General features: G+C 33.4%; 3 protein-coding genes and 1 pseudogene across 3 annotated transcripts; 2 read left to right on the top strand and 2 right to left on the bottom strand.

The window, feature by feature from the left end:
• Positions 1-254: 254 nt before the first annotated feature.
• On the top strand, positions 255-2,310 carry LOC106326000 (WEB family protein At1g75720-like). Its single transcript, XM_013764044.1, has 3 exons — positions 255-397; positions 476-916; positions 1,702-2,310. Exons 1-3 carry the CDS (start codon positions 284-286, stop codon positions 1,780-1,782), a joined length of 636 nt encoding a protein of 211 aa, XP_013619498.1. The 5' UTR covers positions 255-283; the 3' UTR covers positions 1,783-2,310.
• A 642-nt stretch (positions 2,311-2,952) lies between these two features.
• Positions 2,953-6,539, bottom strand: LOC106322857. The gene is made up of 3 exons (XM_013761004.1): positions 5,764-6,539; positions 5,585-5,682; positions 2,953-3,741 (listed from the first exon to the last, which is right to left on the bottom strand). The coding sequence occupies exons 1-3, from the start codon at positions 6,327-6,329 to the stop codon at positions 3,065-3,067; spliced, it is 1,341 nt and encodes a 446-aa protein (XP_013616458.1). The 5' UTR covers positions 6,330-6,539; the 3' UTR covers positions 2,953-3,064.
• A 4,047-nt stretch (positions 6,540-10,586) lies between these two features.
• On the bottom strand, positions 10,587-12,541 carry LOC106326119 (annotated as a pseudogene).
• Positions 12,542-15,790: 3,249 nt separating this feature from the next.
• LOC106323782 (glutathione S-transferase T3-like) lies at positions 15,791-16,571 on the top strand. The gene is made up of 2 exons (XM_013761851.1): positions 15,791-15,828; positions 15,881-16,571. The coding sequence occupies exons 1-2, from the start codon at positions 15,791-15,793 to the stop codon at positions 16,569-16,571; spliced, it is 729 nt and encodes a 242-aa protein (XP_013617305.1).
• Positions 16,572-19,520: the final 2,949 nt, after the last annotated feature.

Raw genomic sequence — 19,520 nt, 5'->3', positions numbered from 1 at the left:
TTGGTAAGCAAAAGTTAATATATTTTTTCAAAATTTATTATGTTTTCTTAATATGTATAAAAAAACACAAACATACATGAACATATGAAGTATAATATATATTCCCAAAACCTATAAAATATACTAATATTTGAAAAGAAGTGTGTTCTGACGAAGTGGAGATGAAGAAACTAATATGCTTTGCGTAATCTCTCGGACTTTATTCTAAAGTCACCAAAGCTACTATAAGCTTATGTACCTCGCTACTTCTTCACAGAGAGCAAAGCAGCCGTAGATAGAGACTATGAAGAGAGCAGAGATCGACACAACGGCACCGTTTAGAACCGTCAAAGAAGCTGTCGCTTTGTTCGGTAAGAGAGTCTTAGCTAGTCAAGTCTATTCAAACCATCTCAAAGTGGTAAGTCCCATTCACTCTCTATATTTGTTTGCGTTTCCTTTTCTATTCATCTGACTTGGAGATTATGGGAAGAAACAGATGGAGGATCCAGCAAAGATTGAAATAGAGCTTGAAGAGACAAAACACAATCTCAAAAGAGCAAAAGAAGAAAGCATGCAAGTGATGAACTCTTTGTCTTCTCTCAAGGAAGAGCTTGAGAGGACAAGACAAGAGCTTCAGAAGATAAAAGTAGATCCTGAGGGGGCTATCGATGATACTGTTTTCAAAACCAAGTTCGAAGTGTTGGTTTCACATGTTGATGATGAACCACCAATTAGTACTAGTCCAAGGTTGCGATCGATGAGTGAGAAGAGGTACGTGAAATTTGCAAACCCTACGACGGGTAATAATAATAATGGTCCAGTGGTGGGGATGTTTCTTGGAAGACACCCTTCCATGAGAAAGAAGGAGAAGAAGAAGAAGAAGAGGAAGAAGAGTTTGATCCCATTGATTATTAGAGGAATCTTCTCAAAGAAAAAGGTTTTGCAATGAAACAGCTTGGTTTATAAATTTTTCTTCTCTTTTCTCGTGAGTTTTCTTTTGGTTTGTTTTAATAATGTCATATGTACGACCTTCGTAACTGATTCTTGAACATATTTTATTGAACAATTTTTTCCAATAGCCATTTTTTTTTGTCACCAAAATAGTTATAAAAAATAATTAAATAGTTTTTTTTTTGAAATTTTTTATTTTTTATTTTTTTATTTTTTATTTTTTATTTTTTACTATTTGAAACTCTATTCTCAAAACTCTAACGCTTAACTCTAAACCCTAACTTTTTAATATATATGTGTATATTTTACACTTTAATAAAACTTATTTTGATAATTTTTCTATTTGAAAGCTATTTTGTAAAAATAAACTAAAAAGGCTTTTTTAAAGTTTTTATTTTTTTTATTTTTTTTACTTATACTTCAAAAAAATAAAAACTTTTGGATGGCACGTATAATGTGCACAAAAAAAGGATGGCACGTATAATAAAGTTCTAATTAAGAAAAGTATTCGTACAAAATGTCAACCAAACATCGATAGCCTAGCGATAAGAGAAAAGTCTCCGGTTATAGCTCCAACAATATAAAGAAAAGATGAACCAGGATTTGATCAACGTAAGAGTAATCATTTGTTCATTTGAGTTTTGTTGTCCTTCATTTAAACTTTGGACCAGTAAGCAAACATTAGCTTCAAAAGCATTTGCATAGAACAAAACAAGAGTTTGATCTTTAAAATAAAGTACTGATAAAAATGTTTTGTTGTGTAATGATTAGAGAAAAGACATGGAGAGAACATACAAGAATAGGAAGGCTTTTGGTGATATGATTGTCAGCTTACAACACATTATAATTTAAGATTTTGTGACGGTAAAATATCAGCACATGTCTGGATCATATTTAAAGTAAATCTGGAACATAGTCACATAGAGCATTGTTCTTCATCATCGATCGTCACGAGAATGGCTAGTCTTTTGCGAGAAAGGGAAGTGCGTCTGATTGTGCATTTGGCTTCAGTTCAGATATTGATTCTTCTACATAGTCATGATGAATTGTTCGTAGTGTTCTTTTATTTGCAAATGCGGTCTCTCATGACGAGAAAAGAGATTGTTCTTGTTTCTTGTTTTCTTCCTTCCAATGCAGTTGATAAGCGTTTTACAAAGAGAATCATCAAGGAAAGCCATTACTGATTCTTTTTTTTTTTTTGGCAACGGCCATTGCTGATTCTTGCTAATGCTTCCAAGGTCTTTTTGTATCAGCATTCAGCAGTGAGGCCCAATAAAGAATGATAGTTTTGGGCTGCTATATGACGATGATTTCGTTTGCAACGTCAGGGAGCAAAATAAACAATGTAAGCAGCTTCTGACAACGAGGAAAGTTCCAATGGGTGCCTCTTAGCGTGCAAACTCTTTGCTATTTATGGGTTAATTAAGAACTTATCTGAGTAATATTACTCCTGTAACTACCATATTTAAAATCACATATTACCCAAACAGTTATATCATTTTAAATCAAAAACAGCTTTCTCTAGAATAATAAGTAAAGAACTTGGGAGGACAAAAAATTTACTGAGTACGCATGTGGTAGCAATTATATCACTCTCTGCCACTTCCACACTGTTTGATGCCCTGCCCACACAGTGTGAACAAAGCTATTGAAAATTAATGTTGTAAGAAAATACATTTCCGCGTCAAAATGCCATGAATAATTTACTCGTTAGCTTCTAACCAACCTTTATTTCTATCTCTATATTTTCCTTTAAAATAGAAAAACTCTATTATGGAGTTGAAAATGCTCCAATGTATGTCTCTGTAATAGAGTTCCTCTATTTCTAGGAAAAAATATAGAAATATGCTATTTTCACTTCTAAATATAGAGGCAAAAAGTAATTTTCCTCTATATTTTAGAAAAAATTACAGAGAGGTGTACATTGGAGATAAGGTAATAGTGTAATCGTAGTCTTTTGGCCCACTCTACTAAATTCAACGATAATAATTAGCTTGGACTCGTAATTACTCATAATAGTCAATAATAGTAAGATGGGGTTTATGTTAAGATCTCAAATGATGATTAACTTAATCTCCCTACAATATTACAAAGTCAGAAAAAGCATTATTCTGAAGTTAATATAACAACAAATTCAAGATTCTACAACCTTATAAATAACCACGAAGCAAGGTAATATAGCCCTCGGGTTATAAACCACCAGCTCCTCCATATTTGAATAAGCTCCGGCATTGACCGCCACCGAGTCAAACACACCACCGGTAGAAGAAACTCCAACCGTCGAGTTATCTTCCACGGGAGACTTCTTCTCCGCCGCCGTAGAATCGACACGTTTAACACTCCCAGCGATCACACGACACACAAGCATCACTCTCCTCGCATCATCGCTACACCTCAGCAAATCATCAGCTCTTCCACTACTCGCCGTCGTCCTCACGGCTGCGTTGGCTTCTCCGGCGCCGGATTTTCCTTGGAAACCGTGGCGAATCACGTTGCACACGCCGCAGTTAGGGAGATTAGAGCAGAGGGAAGACGAGCCACGAGATCCGAGAGAGCAAGTGAGAGTGGTGCAGTAGAAACGGAGAAGCTCGTTACCGTCTGCAGCGCAACGAGCGTCTTTTCTTGTAGTTTGAAGTGCACGCGCCTTCACTGCGTCTCGGCAATCTTCGAACCGTTGGATTGTACGTTGAGTGTTGTGTACTTTTAGTATCCGTTCGATCTTACAGATTGGACTGTCCTTTTTAAGCCAGCTTGACTTGAATATGATCTCCACTATGTTTCGACCCGAATCTTCCGGACCTAACTCCGACACTGTAATTAAAGGACAACGTTTAAATCAGGGAACATGATAAAAGTCGAGGCAAAACACAAAAACTGAATTTTAAATTCGGTTCGTCAGGGGACACTGAATTTAGTTAAGAATTGTTACAGCTGTTCATGTTTATAGTACCAATGGTCCCATCGCATACCGAAGTGTTTCCGAGCAAAATGAAAGTAGAATTTTGTAGATTTTTTTTGTTCCAAAATAATAGATTTTCTAAAATTTGAAATTACTTTCACTAGTTAATGTTGAAAAATTGAATACTTTTAAAAAACATTAATTGAAAATATTTGAATTGGTTGAATACTATTGGTTGATATTTATTGGAAAATGTACAGTAAAATAAATAATAAATTCAATTGTAAAAAATTAATTGTTTTCTTAATATGCGTGAATACTTTAGAAAATCTTTTTTTTTGGAACAGAAGAAGTATAATATACTGTTCTCCATTAATATTCCTCTTATATTTTGTATTTTTTCTTTGAGATGCGTTAAATAAATTTATATTCTAATTACAAACTAAACATAATGCCAAATCTTCCTAATTTATTTGATAGATATTATCACCGACATTAGCAATGAGATCTCTTGATCTTGATTCCATTACTGAAAAAACTAAGCTAGCTATAACATGAAAGCATATCCCATATATATTAATTGAGGATCATTAAAAAAATTATAACTTTAAATTTATACTAATTAAAAAGAGATCATGCTAGATGTCACTTAATTAGGATGACAATTTAGTTTACGTGGCAGCTTAAAAATCAATCGAAAAAATGTTGGTCTAAATCCAATTAATAGGAAATATTATATCACCCCAAAATATGAGAAGCGTTTATTTTTTTCTTAAATAAAAGCTACATAATTACCTAATATAATTAACATATATATAACAATTAATGACTATGAATAATAAAGATTCGATAACAATTTTTGCATCCTTCTTCATTTTTGTTTAATTTTTATACTATTAAAAAAAAATAAACAATCACATTGACCAAATAATAAAAAAATTAGATTTTTTCTTATATGTTATATTTTGATTTTTTTAAAAATGACTTCAATTACAAAAATGAGGAAATCTTATATGTTATATTTAAAAATTTTAAAACGATTTTAAATTACAAAAATGAGAAAACCTTATATGTTACATTTTTTCTTATATGTTATATTTTGAAGTTTTTTAAACGATTTTAAATTACAAAAATGTAATTTTTCCTTAAGCATACAACGAAAAACATTAAAATGACATGTATCAATTCGATGGTTAATCTTAACTCTTTCAAAACCATATGAAAGATAAATGTCAAAATAATTCAACTGTGAAAATAGTACTGTTTACTTTTTTCAAGAATGTGTTCGGTGGAAAAAAATAAAGTTTTTGTGTCATAATTTGTTTAATGTACAATCCGATCAATCCATAATATATTAATTATAGTTTAGTTCCACAATTTTTAATAAAAATTGATCCGGTCCATCAGAAATAAATTATAGAATAACAACAAAAAATATTGTATATTTATAAATAAAATGATCAAATATATAAAAAAAAATATCGATAATATATACAAATAAACTTACCCTGCTCATTTTTATCCTAGTTAGTGAATTATTGCTTAGCATTATGGTAAACCCTATGATGAATCCATGTCACCAAAACATGTGTTAGTACTACTGTACTAGGGTTAACTTTAGAAATGCCACTAGATGAATAAAACAATCTTTAATACCAGGGTTAACTTTAGAAACGTGACTACATATGTACATCCCAAAATCAATATTGAGCGTGATAACGTCCAACAAATTAAAGAAAAAAAGTTAAACATTACCTGCGTGACGAACCGCTTGATGAAGCTCTAAGCTTTCAAGCTTCGGGAAAACTTCTCCACACTGGGAACAAGCACGAACCCTAGGCGAAATTGGATACCTAAAATTCAAAAAAATCAATAAATGAAACACCAAAAATATAACGACAGCTAATTTATTGGCGGAATTTAATTTTGTATACTTGCTAGGGTCAACGATCATGTGACACTCGTAACATCCGGAGAGTTTACGGAACTGCATGGCTCTAAATGACGTCGTTGCGGATAACGTAGTTGAGCCATATCTAAGAGACCGAGACGATGAAGAAGAACCGTGTTGACCAGGTTTCCGAGTCAGAAGACGAGTCTCCGAGTCAGGAGTAGCCGAGTTAGCTACGTCTGGAGATTGGTCTGCTCTGTGAACCACACGAGTGTTGCCGTGAGCCACGTCTCGAAACCTGCAGATGGAGCTGCACGACGAGCCAAGCTTGGAAGGTGATAATAAGTGAGTGGTTGTGGATGGACCGGGTTGAGAGTTCTTGGAAGGGTCGTGGATTCTTGACCCTTCGATTTGCTTGCAAGTCAAGAGATTCTTGATTTGGTCCCATGAAGACGGTTGCTTCTGAGGTGCTACTGCTTTCTGCTTTTGCGGTTTGTGTGGTTTCTGCGTTTGGTTGGTGTGATTGATCTCGCGTTTCTTGCGTTTGTTTGGCGGTGGAGTGTGTTTTGGAGACTCTGCGTTTTCCGGCAAGAAAGTTAGTAAGGCCATTGAAACTGAAAGAGAAGCTCTTGAGAGAACGTGAGAGTTTCTTTTTGGTTCTTTAATTATAAGGCTTTTTTGTTGGTGTTGAAATCGAAGATGGATCCAAGATGGGGTAATAAGGAGGGAAAGATTAAAGTGGTGGCCTCTATGTTTCTTTAATTCTTTATTTACTGTTTTACTTTATACCTTTCAGTATTCTTGTCATTCGATTTGTTTTCTTAATCATAATTAGCTTTTTACTGGAAAATAGCGTACTAATATTCAAATATTTTGTTTTGTCAGTAAAAAATATTGTAATTAATGTTGGCATCTGTTTGCTGCTCTGTTAGTTGTGGTACAGTTAACACTATATTTTCCTTAAAGAAAACAGTATTTAATATGAATTATAAGTTCTAAAGTGCTAATGATAAGAAATTAGTTAGAAGAAAATGACATTAATTCTTTCTGAACTAGTTTGGTTAGCTTATATGTGCTTTAACAATTAGAGCATCTCCAACCCCACTCAATTTTTGCTATAAAATAGAATTTAGTGTAAAAATGCTCTAATGATACTATATTTCTTATTCTATAATAGAGTAAAAAAATAAATTTATTCTAAATATAGAGTAATTTGATTTATTTTTTTTGCTTATCACTCTATCTTTTACTCTAAAATAGACTACCATTAAAACAAACTTAAAACTTTATTATAGAATTATTTTATTTTAAAGTAAAAAATAGAGTAAGCCATTGAAAATTGATCATGGTTACTTCACATCTAAGCCATTATAGTTTGACCTTCTTAAGAGCTGACTTGGTCAGTGTCAATGAAGCTTCCATCGGTCGAAATGCAAGCTGAATATGCGACGCAAACATGTTTGGTATTATTATTACTCTTTCCGTTTCATATTAAGTGTCGTTTTAGATAATTTTTTTCGTTACAAAATAAGTGTCGTTTTCGATTTTCAATGCAAAATTTATTAATCTTATGCAATTTTTTTTTCTATTGGTTGAAATATGGTTAGGTGTATAGGTAATAGTGTTTGTTTATAGGAAATGTACAAAATTAATTGTTTTCTTAATCCGTGTGCCGAAACCTAAAACAACACTTATAATGAAACATAGGGAGTATTTTACTTAAGTATCTTAATGAAATCTAATTATTAATAGACGCTAGTACATACTAACATAAATGTAAAATCACTTTCTTACACAAATGTAAATTCACGTTTAATAGCAGTTTGTTGAAATAAATTAATTTGGAAATTATTCTATGTTAAACTTTTCACTTTCTTTTTGTTTGTAAAAATTGGGGATTCCCATGCATAGGGCCAGAAAAATGATGTTAATAACAATAATAATCATGGTAAAATAATGGTCAACCCATTGTTTTAACCGATCAAGATTACACGTAAACAACAGACAAGGTTTTTGGAAACATCGTATTTGGAACTGTGATTACGTATTCCTAATGTTCTATTTGTCTCGAATGAAATTTCCAATGTCTTTAATTTCTTACATAACATGTAAAATTTTGCTAAATTTATTTTACTTGTATAGAGTTTTGTGTACGATTTCATATGTTAAATAAGTATTTTATGATTGTATAGTGTTGTCCTTCATCTTAAAAAGAAATTGATTTTCAGGATAGATGGGCTACAACTAATCACATTATAGTAAATATTCGTGGAGTTAACAGTACTTGAAGTTAGTGTAAGAAGTATGGGACATTATTTAATAATACGATAAATGGAGTACAAATTTACAGTTCCAAGCAAAGAATCATTTATAGCATAATCAGTTGTGAGGATTGAGAAGTCACAGCATAATGTAACGCAGCTTGCTTTTTAGGTTGTAGTCTTGCTTACATTTAAATTTGAGTGATTTGTATTAATCATTCGTTAAAAACCATAAAATAAATTAATCATAAGATTATGGGTTTACCGGATGTGAAAATCTTCTAAGACCTTTACATTCGCCGCAATACTTGGATTTACCACGCAGTCGCTTTGGCTTTCTCTCACATGTCGTGTTCCACCACATTCACTCTTTTGTTTCCACTCTTAATTAATAACCTTATAAAATATCATTATAAAGTTAATAATGTTGCAGTTTTATGTTTTATCTAAGCAAAGAGCAAAAGGAGCGCGAGGTGGTGCGAATGTGTTTGTTTGTTTATCAGTTTGAATTTCAAAACGAGAGGTAAAGTAATCGTTACGTACACATAACATTTAAATAAGTGTTACTCCGGTGACTATGGAATTTATCCGACTGACAGAAAATTTACTCCTACTCTGCATGTTAAAGAATCTGTTATAAGCATGTGGCTGGTTAGAGTTGGTCTTTGGTTGATAAAATTTCCCTTTTATAACTTCAAAATTGATACAGATTTTATATTAGTAGTATACTATTACCCATCTTGTATTGCAGCAAAGAGAGTACCCTGCCAATTCCCAGTTAGTGTAATTTCAAGTGCTTATGCATTAAATATAAACCCACGAACGTCAGAAGATTTATAAAACACCGACAGAGAGAGATTGAACTTCTGATCTATGGATCTTTCTATTTTTCTCAGTTTTTCCTTTTCAATTTGCCTAACATTGTTTAAATCTATATGAAAATATTAAATTTGGAACTCTAACTCAAATATAATTGGAAATGAATAAAATGGTCCAGTTGCTTTGTATATTAATGTTAGTTTTTATTTACATTTTCGATATAAAATTTTAACATGTTTTCGAGATTATAATTTTTATTGATTAATCTTGAATAAAATTACATTTTGGGATTTGTAATTTTTTGAACTATTTTATTTGGATTAATAAAGTACTTAGCAACCATGTTAAATTTTCGTTTATCATAAGTTCCTAATTAAAATCATTTGATAGTGGGTAATTCATTAAAATCTATTATTCTCTCTGTTTCAGAAAAAATGTATGTTTTAGATTTTTACACTTACTAAAAAAAACATATCAGATTTTAGTTACTAATGCATTATTTTGCGTTATCAACTATTTCCCACAACTTTTACCAATAAAATCTTTATAAATACCATAATACTTTTTGAATTTTAAAATTTGTAATTGATTTATGCATTGAAAATGTACAATATATTTTTTTTAAACAATTTTTTTTCTAAAATATACTCCTTCCGTATCACTTTAAGTGGTGTTTAGAGAAAAAAAAATTGTTTCAAATAATTGATGTTCTCTTTATTCTAGGTAGAATTTAATATCATTTGAACTTTATGACCAATTACAAAATACTGAGTTTTTTTCTTTTTGGTTGTATTAGTTTTTTTTAATAAAATTTTTATGTAACCAAGATAAATTATATAGAATTTTGTGTTTTCTTAATCTATGTGCAGAAACATTAAAAACCACTTAAAGCGATACAGAGGGAGTAAATTTTTTGAAACGGAAGGAGCATATGTTAATGTACATGTGATTTGGGATTTTAAAGGTACTAGCAAAACGGTTCAAATAAAAGAAGAAAATTGAGACAATTGTGTCCCCATTTCGTGTAATCATAAAGCTAGTAGTTATTTATAAGCAACCAAATCAAGCCCCGCATCTGATCTCTCGCGTACCGTTTGTAATTGAATTACATCTCCCACCAAAGAAACATTAAAGATCCTTCCTACCTTATATTTTAGAAAAATCTAATTAAAAAACTTATAACAACTGCAATGTATTTCTGTTTGCACACACACTCTGTAATCAAATATCTTGTTGAAACTAGATGTGAGTATTGGAATTGACTACCTAAAGTTCTATTATTATTTGTTGTGTTGCTTTCTTTAGCTCAGAGAGAATCAAAGAAACTAGTGAAATAGAAGATGTTCACACTAAGTTATAAAACAAGCTTCATATCAATTAATGCAATTGATTGAGTAGATAAGATATACAACAACTTCTATTCAAAAATGGTCCCTTAACTTTTAATACTGGATTCATCTATCATTCGTTTACATCCGTCTTCGATTACTGGTCTCTCGATAACAACTCTTTATTGTTTTAGGACTTTCGTTTACATGTATGCAATATCTATAGAAATTTTGTAAATCTAAATGTGATATCCCATGCAATGATGATATGTCACAACTTGTAACCGTGTGGTCCTATGATTAGCATTTTCATTCTTTTGGTGGAGTTTTTTATCTTCTGTTTTCGTTCTTTTTGTTGGCGTAAAGAGTGTTACAATACTGACTAAATTAAATTTCTTTGAATTTTAAAATAACGATTTCCCATGCAGGTATCTGACATGAACTTTGCCCCAGTATTATTATGTAAATGATTTGGGTTTACGCCCATAACAATCTTGATTCTAATAATGCTAACCATCTCATACCTCAAAAGCTACTTTATTTTGTTCATTAGCCCCATACAGCTGAAATATGAAACTGGCACGAACCATATTTTTTTCATTTACATTTGGTTAATGATGATGCAAAAGTTGGACTTAATGTACCATGTGTGTTTCCTCAATAGTTTCTCTCTATCACGAGTCAGCCTTTTTTCATTTCGTCGTGGGTGGCTTTGTTTTCTTCTGTTACCGTAAGAGTTAGATCATCAAGTTGTGGTGTCGTTGTCTCTTTCTTTTCCTGTTGATAAACAGTAAAGACATGCACACAGAAAGTGAGTGTGTAGAGGTGAAGAAATCAAACTAAGTTACCTTAGACTGAGGTTTTGGTGTTGATTGTTCTCTAATATACTGTAAGATCTCAAAGAATCTTGCATGTCCATAGTCGAATGCTTTTTGGAGATATATCATTGCCATATCTCCAGCTCTAGTCTTTATAATCTCCATCAGGTTGCGGTCAATATCATTTTCATGCTTAGAGACATATGGCTTGAAGAAAGCATTGTAAACGTAGGTAGTTCCCTGAAAACCCGAGAGTAAGGCCAGTGGGAATCAGAAATATAAAAGATAATAATAATTATTTGTCTCTATCTAATCTAAAGAACGCTTTTAGTTACTTTGGTTTTTGGGAACCAGAGGTAAACGAAGAACGCCAACTTTGCTTCGCTATACAACGGTAACCTTCATTAAAAAAAAAAGAGATTAGTTGTTATTTCTTGAAGGTTGTTGTGGTTTCTTTTTGTGTAATAAATTGATGTGGCAACAAATTAAAAAATTCTAAAAAAATGGTAAAAATCTTAACATTTTATCAACAACAAAAAAAAAATATGGTAAAGAAAAAAGAAGTATTTTAGTGCAACTCTTGCCTAAGACCATGATTAACCCGGAGTTCTTAGAGTGGGGTTCTTATCGGAAATTAAGAAACAGTTTCTTAACTTCCGATAAGAACCCCATCCTCAAAACTCCGGGTTAATCATGCTCTAACACTACAAGGGAAAAAAACTTCGCAATTCCCTAGAAAATCGCTATTCTATCTCATGTATGTACCAATAAGATCTATTAACAGCTTACCAGGAAACAAGGGCATCACCAACTCTTTCCAAGATTGTCAAAGCAGCAACCAGAATCCTGCAAGATGATTTAAGATTTATATAGAACAACAAACCTCAACGTACTAGTATGATCAAGAAAAGAGCTCAGATGAGTCTATCTCATGTATACACATACCAATACTGGCACCAGAACTGGAGCTAATGAATCTCAGGCTTGTTTCGTTCGACCGTTTTGAAGCACCCGTAAGCAGGATATGCATATCCAAACACCATTCTGCCAACAATAGAAATATTCATGTAAGTCAGTTTGGAAAAGTGTGTTTAGGAAGAAACACAAAAACAAAGATTATAGGGTTATGAAGTATAGCAGCATACGTACATAAGGGGTCTTGTCAGAAACGATCCAATCATCGTGATATCACCTGATAAACATAAGACACACGAAACTGACTTTAACCACCTGATAAACATAAGACACACGAAACTGGCTTTAACCACAATTCATATTGTAAACGAAGCGGATGGTTTCAAATGATGAAAATAGTTTGATGCACGAAATGTTTTTAAGGCTATACGTATTATATAAGTTGATAATATTAAAATATAACTAACACATTCATTCAACAAAAACAAGTTGTTAAATGTTGCAGAAACCACGAATATGAAGAACAAATTTAAACGATTGATCGACTAATAACTTATGAGAAAATATGAGAAAACGATTAGAACCGAAGCACTATAGAGGGTAAATACCGTAGAGAATGATGTCGACGGTTATGTTATGGACGGTGAAAGCGAGAGGGGAGAGACTGAAAATGACAAAACAAAAAGCAAACGGTATATAGATTGCGACTTGCGAATCCTTTTTTCGAAATATTTTATTCTTTACTTGGAAGTTGGCACTTGAAACAGAGCCAGTTATTACAAAAGTGGCCTGAACCAGATGTGCATAACGATATAGGCCGTTAGATCAGTATTTGACGGTTACGATCATCTTCTACTTTTTTGAGCGGGTGTATAACACCGGATTAGTTATTCTTCTCAAGGCACGGTTTACGTTCATGCAATTATCAAACCGGATAAGGCGATATACAATTATAACGTGGGTTAGAGCCACGTGGACAAATATTAGCAGCAGATTCTAGGAGTTATTACACTAAGAAACACTTTTTGACTTTCTATTACACTTAGAAACACTTCTTACATGTGACATACTTTGTTGTGGACCAGCGACAGACTGTGGACAATTTTCCCCTTAATGGAAACGACACTTGTGGATAGGTGATTTGTGGACGAGTGATGCGTGGTTGGATGATTTGTGGACGAGTGATGTGTGGAGGAGTGATGAGTAATGTGTGGACATGTAATGTTAATGTGTTTATAGTAGATAACATGGACAAACTCTCTGTTTTGATTCCATAAAACTATACAACAATACGTGGACATAGATTATGTTACTAAAATTATACCATAAAAAGTGGACATGAACTCTGTTATCTCCAAAACAAGCACTTGGCTTCTTCAGCCCAATTGATAAATTATCTGCAATTAAACTTCAATCAAGATGAGAAAGAGATGATATTGTGAGTATGAGCAGAGAGAAAATCGAAGAAGTGTTTACTTTCTGTCGGAGAGTAATAGATCTTGCATGTCAGAGATTTCCGATCTAAGAAATTTGCGCTTTGTCATGATGTGGATGGATGTAAATTTGATTAGAGTTCAATTTAGCCCCTGAGATGATGAATGGAATCGAATGAATATTGTCCATGTCCACAACTAGTTTATAATTCTGTTTAGATGTCCACGTCCCCAACTAATTTATAATTCTGTTATCTTTGGGGTCCACGTCCACATTTAGTTTTGTTTACACATTATATATATAATATATATATATATATATATATATATATATATATGTGAAAATGAATCTTAAAAGATAGAGAATTTTATATATAGTTTAGTATGACAATTATTATTTTTTAATATATTTTTGAACTTGAGATAAAAGTAAATAAAAACATAAAGTACAATAAGAAAAATAATAAAATGAAATAAGAAGAGGAGATAGATTTTCTTTAGTTTGGGGTCATAAGAGCAGGTTCAATGGGGTATCTAAGAAGGATTAATGGCATGGTTCTATCTAATTAAATGCTGAAAATTAAATCAGAAAGAGAAAAATTAGGTAGATATGGTTCTAAAATTGGAAGTTTTGGAACCAATTCTAAGCTAATATTTGTTAGTGTCTGGCTGGCTAGGGTTTTTTTTTAAAAACACCCAATTATTCTCTCTCTCTCTCATTTCGCGGAAAAAATTCCCCGCAAACTCTCTCTCTTTTCATGGCGGATTCACCAAAGTACATTGAGCCCTATCATTGCAGAGAAGCTGTAGCGATTTCACCAAAACTCTCTCTCTCTCTCTCTCTCTCTCTCTCTCTCTCTCTCTCTCGCTCGTTATGTTGAACCCGAGATTACAGAGAATCCCGCCCGTGTTTAAACCCTCCGACGAGCTCTCTGGCAGCCATGTACGGCGGAGGTGCGTTTCTTCTTCAAACAAAGAATTCGCCGGACCCTCTGGTTTCTCTGACGAGAAGAAATGTCACCATGTTCCCCTCCCGTCGTTCTCTAACGATTAGGTGAACGGATCGGTTTCTGGATCGGGTTTTGTTTCAAGCGTTAGCTCGTCTGGATCGGGTGAAGATCAGAGTCAACCCACTGCTCCTAGGTTCAATTCCCCCCCCCCTCCTCTCCCTCCTTGATTGAGTGATTGATGATATGTGGATTGTGGTTCTAATCAGGTTTATTGGGAGTGGCACCTTTGGGAAAGTTTATCAAGGCTTGTTCAGGTGATCATCAAATTGGAATTTTGATTAGTTGGCTTAGTTTTTACATGACAAGAGTTGGATATGTTCTGGTAGATAGGGCGTTTGATGCTAGGTTTCTCTCTAGGCTATGAATATTGATATATGTGTCAATTGCTCTCTTAAACCAGTAACCAGAGTTGCTTTATTTGATGATGAGTTTGGTTATATCCAAGGGTTTATAAAGTAATATGTTGTTCGAAGTTTGTTTGTTTTTGATGGTTAGATCAAGATTGAAGGTTAATTTCACCTGCTATCTAGCTTACTTGATCAAAATTGAAGGTTAATTTCACCCTTCACAATCTAGAATAAGGCAATAGAAATCACAAGTTTCTATAATGCTAGCTCCGTTTACAAATATTGGGTTATATCACTTTGTAGCATCCACCTCTCTGATCTATTTGGTACGTTCATATATAACTTTTTTAATGCGGTTCTTATAGTGAGGAAGGAAGAATTTGTGCTATTGAAGAGGTCAAAGTCTTTTTTGACGATTAAAGCTCAAAGGAATGTCTGAAGCAACTAAATCAGGTTTGTTTTAGATCACACCTTATCTTCGGTATATGTCTCAACACTCTTAATATTGGTCGTACCTAACACTCTTGGTAGTTAGCTTTAATTTACTTAAGTGATCAATGCTTGGTAGAGTCTAGTATCTTGGTAGTTAGCTTTAATTAGGACTGTCTAATCAAATGTACTACCCTAATGTGATCAATGCTTGGTTGTTATTGGATTAGGTAAGAATTTATTGCTAACACCACACACTTGAAACACTTAAACACACTCACACTTGTTATAAATGAAAGCAACACACTTACACTTTAAACACTTAAACACAGCTCGTCCTTCTTCATCTCTTTGTCTCTCCATTGCTCGTCCTTCTTAATCTCTTTTTCTGAAAAACTACTTCACTCTCTCCTTCTCCTTTCTCCACCAGAAAGTAGTAATGGATTCTTCAAATCCATTTACTCAGTCTTCAGGTTTCCTGGATCTGTTAAGTAGCCAACAGTGTGATCCAACAGTGTGATCCTGTCTCACAAAGCGTAGCATTTGGATCTTCAGAAGTTCCTTTCTTAGTTCCCAGTGGACTAATGATCCAACTCAAGCTGAAGAGACAACTGAAGACAGAAGATGCAGAAGGAAGTGGTCACAGAAGGAAGATGTGGTGCTCATAAGTGCTTGGCTTAAAACAAGCAAAGATCCGGTCACAAAACTCCATGGACATGCAGAAGGGAACCCCTATATTGTCCAGGATGTAAATCAAGTTGGCTGGTTAAAAAACATTGGTCCAGCATAATTTCCTTCAGATTGAGCCGACATCCGTTCAGGAATGAGCAAAAGGCTGGCTCCTTTTGGAAAAGAGTTGGAGCTTACTTCAATGCAAGTCCTCAGCTTGTTGGTATGCAAGATAGAGAGGTTGGCAACTGTAAGCAAAGGTGGTCCAAGATCAGTGACCAAGTCTCCAAGTTTGTTGGCTCGTTACATGCTGCAACAAGTCAGCAATCAAGTGGTCAGAATGACAATGATGTAATGAAGCTTGCTAATGAAATCTATCCCCATGATTACGGTGCCAAGTTCACACTTGAGCATTGTTGGAGGGAGCTCAAATATAAACAGAAATGGCTGGCAACTTTCGGGATAGATAACAGCAAGTCAAAAAGAAGGAAGGTTGAAGATGGTTCTCAAGCTTCTGTCCAGTCATCGAGCCATGGAGATCAAAAAGAGGCTCGTCCTGAAGGTGTGAAGAAGGCAAAGTCAAGGTTGAAGGCTCAACTGAGTGCCAAAGAGATGGAAGCAACCAGCAGCAAGCCTGTGGAGAAGTTGCAAGAGATGTTTGAGATAAGGAAGCAGGATCATGAATTGAAGAAGCAAGACTTTGAAATGAAGGAGAAGCTTAATAAGCAACATATGTTGGAGACTCTCCTTGCAAAAAAAGAGCCTCTTAGTGAGACTGAACTGGCTTTGAAGAACAAACTAATAAGTGATATGTTGTCATAAGCATCTATGATGTCTATAGAGTCAGTCTGTTTCTGCTTATGTATTTTTTTATGGAGTCAGGTTGTTTATGTTTTTCAGGTTGGATTGTTGTTGTTTGTTGAGTCAGTTTGCTTGTCTATGTATTGATTATGTCTTAAGTTTTAAAAATCGGATGAACGATGTATTTTCACTATGGTTTTTGTAACCAAAGAGTAATGTTTTAGTATTTTGTCTTATGATTGTTACCATTTGTTCATGTCGTGAAAGCATGTCTATTCCGGTTAATTGGCTACTCTGGTCTAACTTTCTTAGAATTTGAGGAGATCCCCGGGGAAAGTGATGAACGTAGAAAGGCTAGATGAGATCGTGAACAGAGAACAAAGAGTCGTGTGGTATGTGTGATTATTCAGTGCCTTTTCAAAATATAGGCACAAGCCGTAGCTGATATGAATAACCGTGATCATCAATCTCAGATTGAACAAGAACAGAGAACTGTAAGCTATGCTTTTCTTGACATTTATGGTTTGATCTTTCATTTTCATAATGGTTATCTATGGACAATGACGGTTTTTGGTTATGTTAGTCTTCATTATGATAATCTGCTCTTGACAAACAGATAGAAAACAAATGTGTTAAATTGTTTGTGCTTTTTTTTGACAGGTTGTAAGAGATTTGATTGAGCTAATGAGAGAAGATGTAATTGACATCGGAATTGTATTCATGTTACTTTAGAATTGTATTCCATTTAATTTGGCACCACAAATTGTAAACTTTTTAAAGTTCCATATTCTAGCATTTTCAGTTGCCTTTAGAATTGTATTCCATTTCATTATGCACCACCAATTTCTATTGTAAACACGTCAACATTTGTCTATATATTTCACATTGTATAACACAAAATTTATTACAAAACTGAGAATTTTCTCTATATTATCTTCGTCTTCTATTCTTTACTAAGAATTCTCTCTATATCATCATCTTCTTCTATTCTTTACTAAAAAAAATGGCATCTTCTTCCCATGATATTTTTGAGGAAACAATCGAAGAAACGCTCGAATCAACATTGAATGAAAGTATGGAACAAACTTTCAATGAAGAATTCGAAAATCTTTCCGTTAATCGTCAACAAGCAACCAAGTCAAAGAAAAAACGAGCCTATATTGACAGAGAACGTGAAGACGGACACAACCGATTATGGAATGATTATTTTTGTGAAAATGCAACATATCCTAATCATCTATTTCGACGCCGGTTTAGAATGAACAAGCCATTGTTTATGCGTATTGTTACTCGACTCGCCAATGAAGTTTCTTTCTTTCAACGAAGAAGAGATGCTACCGGAAGGCTTGGTCTCTCTGGACTACAGAAGGCCACAACAGCAATTCGTATGATGGCATATGGTTGTGCGGCTGATGCGGTTGACGTATCAGAATTCGCACAAGTGGAATCAAACAGAAGTTCACATGTGGATTTCATGTATTCTAAATATATGCCTTCAAATACGTGCAATTTTATGGCAATTCGAACTCGACTTCGTGATCGCAACATACATGAACAATTGAAAATAATTTGGTTGAGCATATATGGCGTAAATTTGTTACAAGACAAAATGACTATTAATCGTTTAGTTTTATTTATGATTTCTCAATCTATGTTATATGTTTTTTTGTCAAGTTAATTTAAATTTTATGCAATTTAATAATTATAAGTTTTTTTAGTATAGCCTGTGATGCAAGTAATCTATTATTACAAGTTTTCAAATTTTTGAAACTTAGAACCTTTAATTGGCTCTATCATTGGAAGGATTAAAACTAAACAAGTATCTAAACTTTTTAATTTGATTATTTTCAATTAAAATTTTGATTTAGAACTCTAAAACCATATCTATTGTTGGAGATGGTCTAAGAGTCTTTTTGACAAAAAAAAAAGGAAAATTAGAAGAAAAAAAGACACTTTGGACTTGGATTTGTCACACTAAGATTTGTAGAAGATTTTTTAGGAAAATAGGATTTTTGTTCCTGTAAATACCAAACTACCCTTAATTTACCAATTAAGTAGAATTAAAATTATATATCAAAATTTTCGTTATATATTTTAAATGGGTAAATATTAAAAGTTTAAATAAAAATAACAAAACTTTAAAAAAAATAACAAAAGGGAAACTTTTACCCCGATACCATAATTTCTTTTTCTCCTCCTCTTCTCCGCCGTAGAAGAAAGCCCCTTCCATGGCGATTTAGGGTTCAACGGAGAGAATCCTTGCTCTTCTTCGGAGTTTCATCTACCCTTAGTTTCGAATCTTTCTTTTGTCATCTTCCTCTTCGATTTCACTGACGGTACAACGAAATCCAAGTGTTCTTCCTCTTCGTCGGACGGGTCAAATCAAAGTACGACGTGTTCTTCCATTTTCGTCTCAGTTCTTCACACAAGGTATTTCAATTAGTTCTATTGATTCTCATCTAAAACGAAATCGAGTTGTTCTTCCCTTTTACATAGATTTTTTTAAAATCGATTTGTCATATTTCTTAAGGTAAATTCGATTCACGGGTTGATTAAACATCTTATACATCACGATTAACTGTTTGCATGTTAATATTTTAGATTTGTAGTTGTAAAATATCGATTTAGGTTTTTGGAAAGGGGGAAAGTTTGGTTCTTGAAATCTTATACTAGTTGTTGTCCGATTGTGTATGTTTTCAAGTAGAGTAGATATTGTCCGATTGTAATATAGGCCATGGGTAGATTGATTGTTGTTGATTGATCAATTGAACAAATTGTTTTTCTTTCTGAAATTATAACTAGGTGGAATACATATTCTAGGATAAGGAGAATGTAAATGTAAAAGGCATTTGTCTTGCTCTCCTTATTTGTGTTATGATATCGATACTTTAACCTATTGAACTAACAAGTTTTTTCTGCGCTTTTAGATATGTCTCTAGAGTTACCAAAGAGGATTCTTAAGGAGGGCGT

The sequence above is a fragment of the Brassica oleracea genome, chromosome C2, assembly GCF_000695525.1.
Source record: "Brassica oleracea var. oleracea cultivar TO1000 chromosome C2, BOL, whole genome shotgun sequence".
Classification (NCBI taxonomy): domain Eukaryota; kingdom Viridiplantae; phylum Streptophyta; class Magnoliopsida; order Brassicales; family Brassicaceae; genus Brassica; species Brassica oleracea.
The sequence above is the reverse complement of the archived record's forward strand: the minus strand, read 5'-3'. Positions and strand labels throughout refer to the sequence as shown.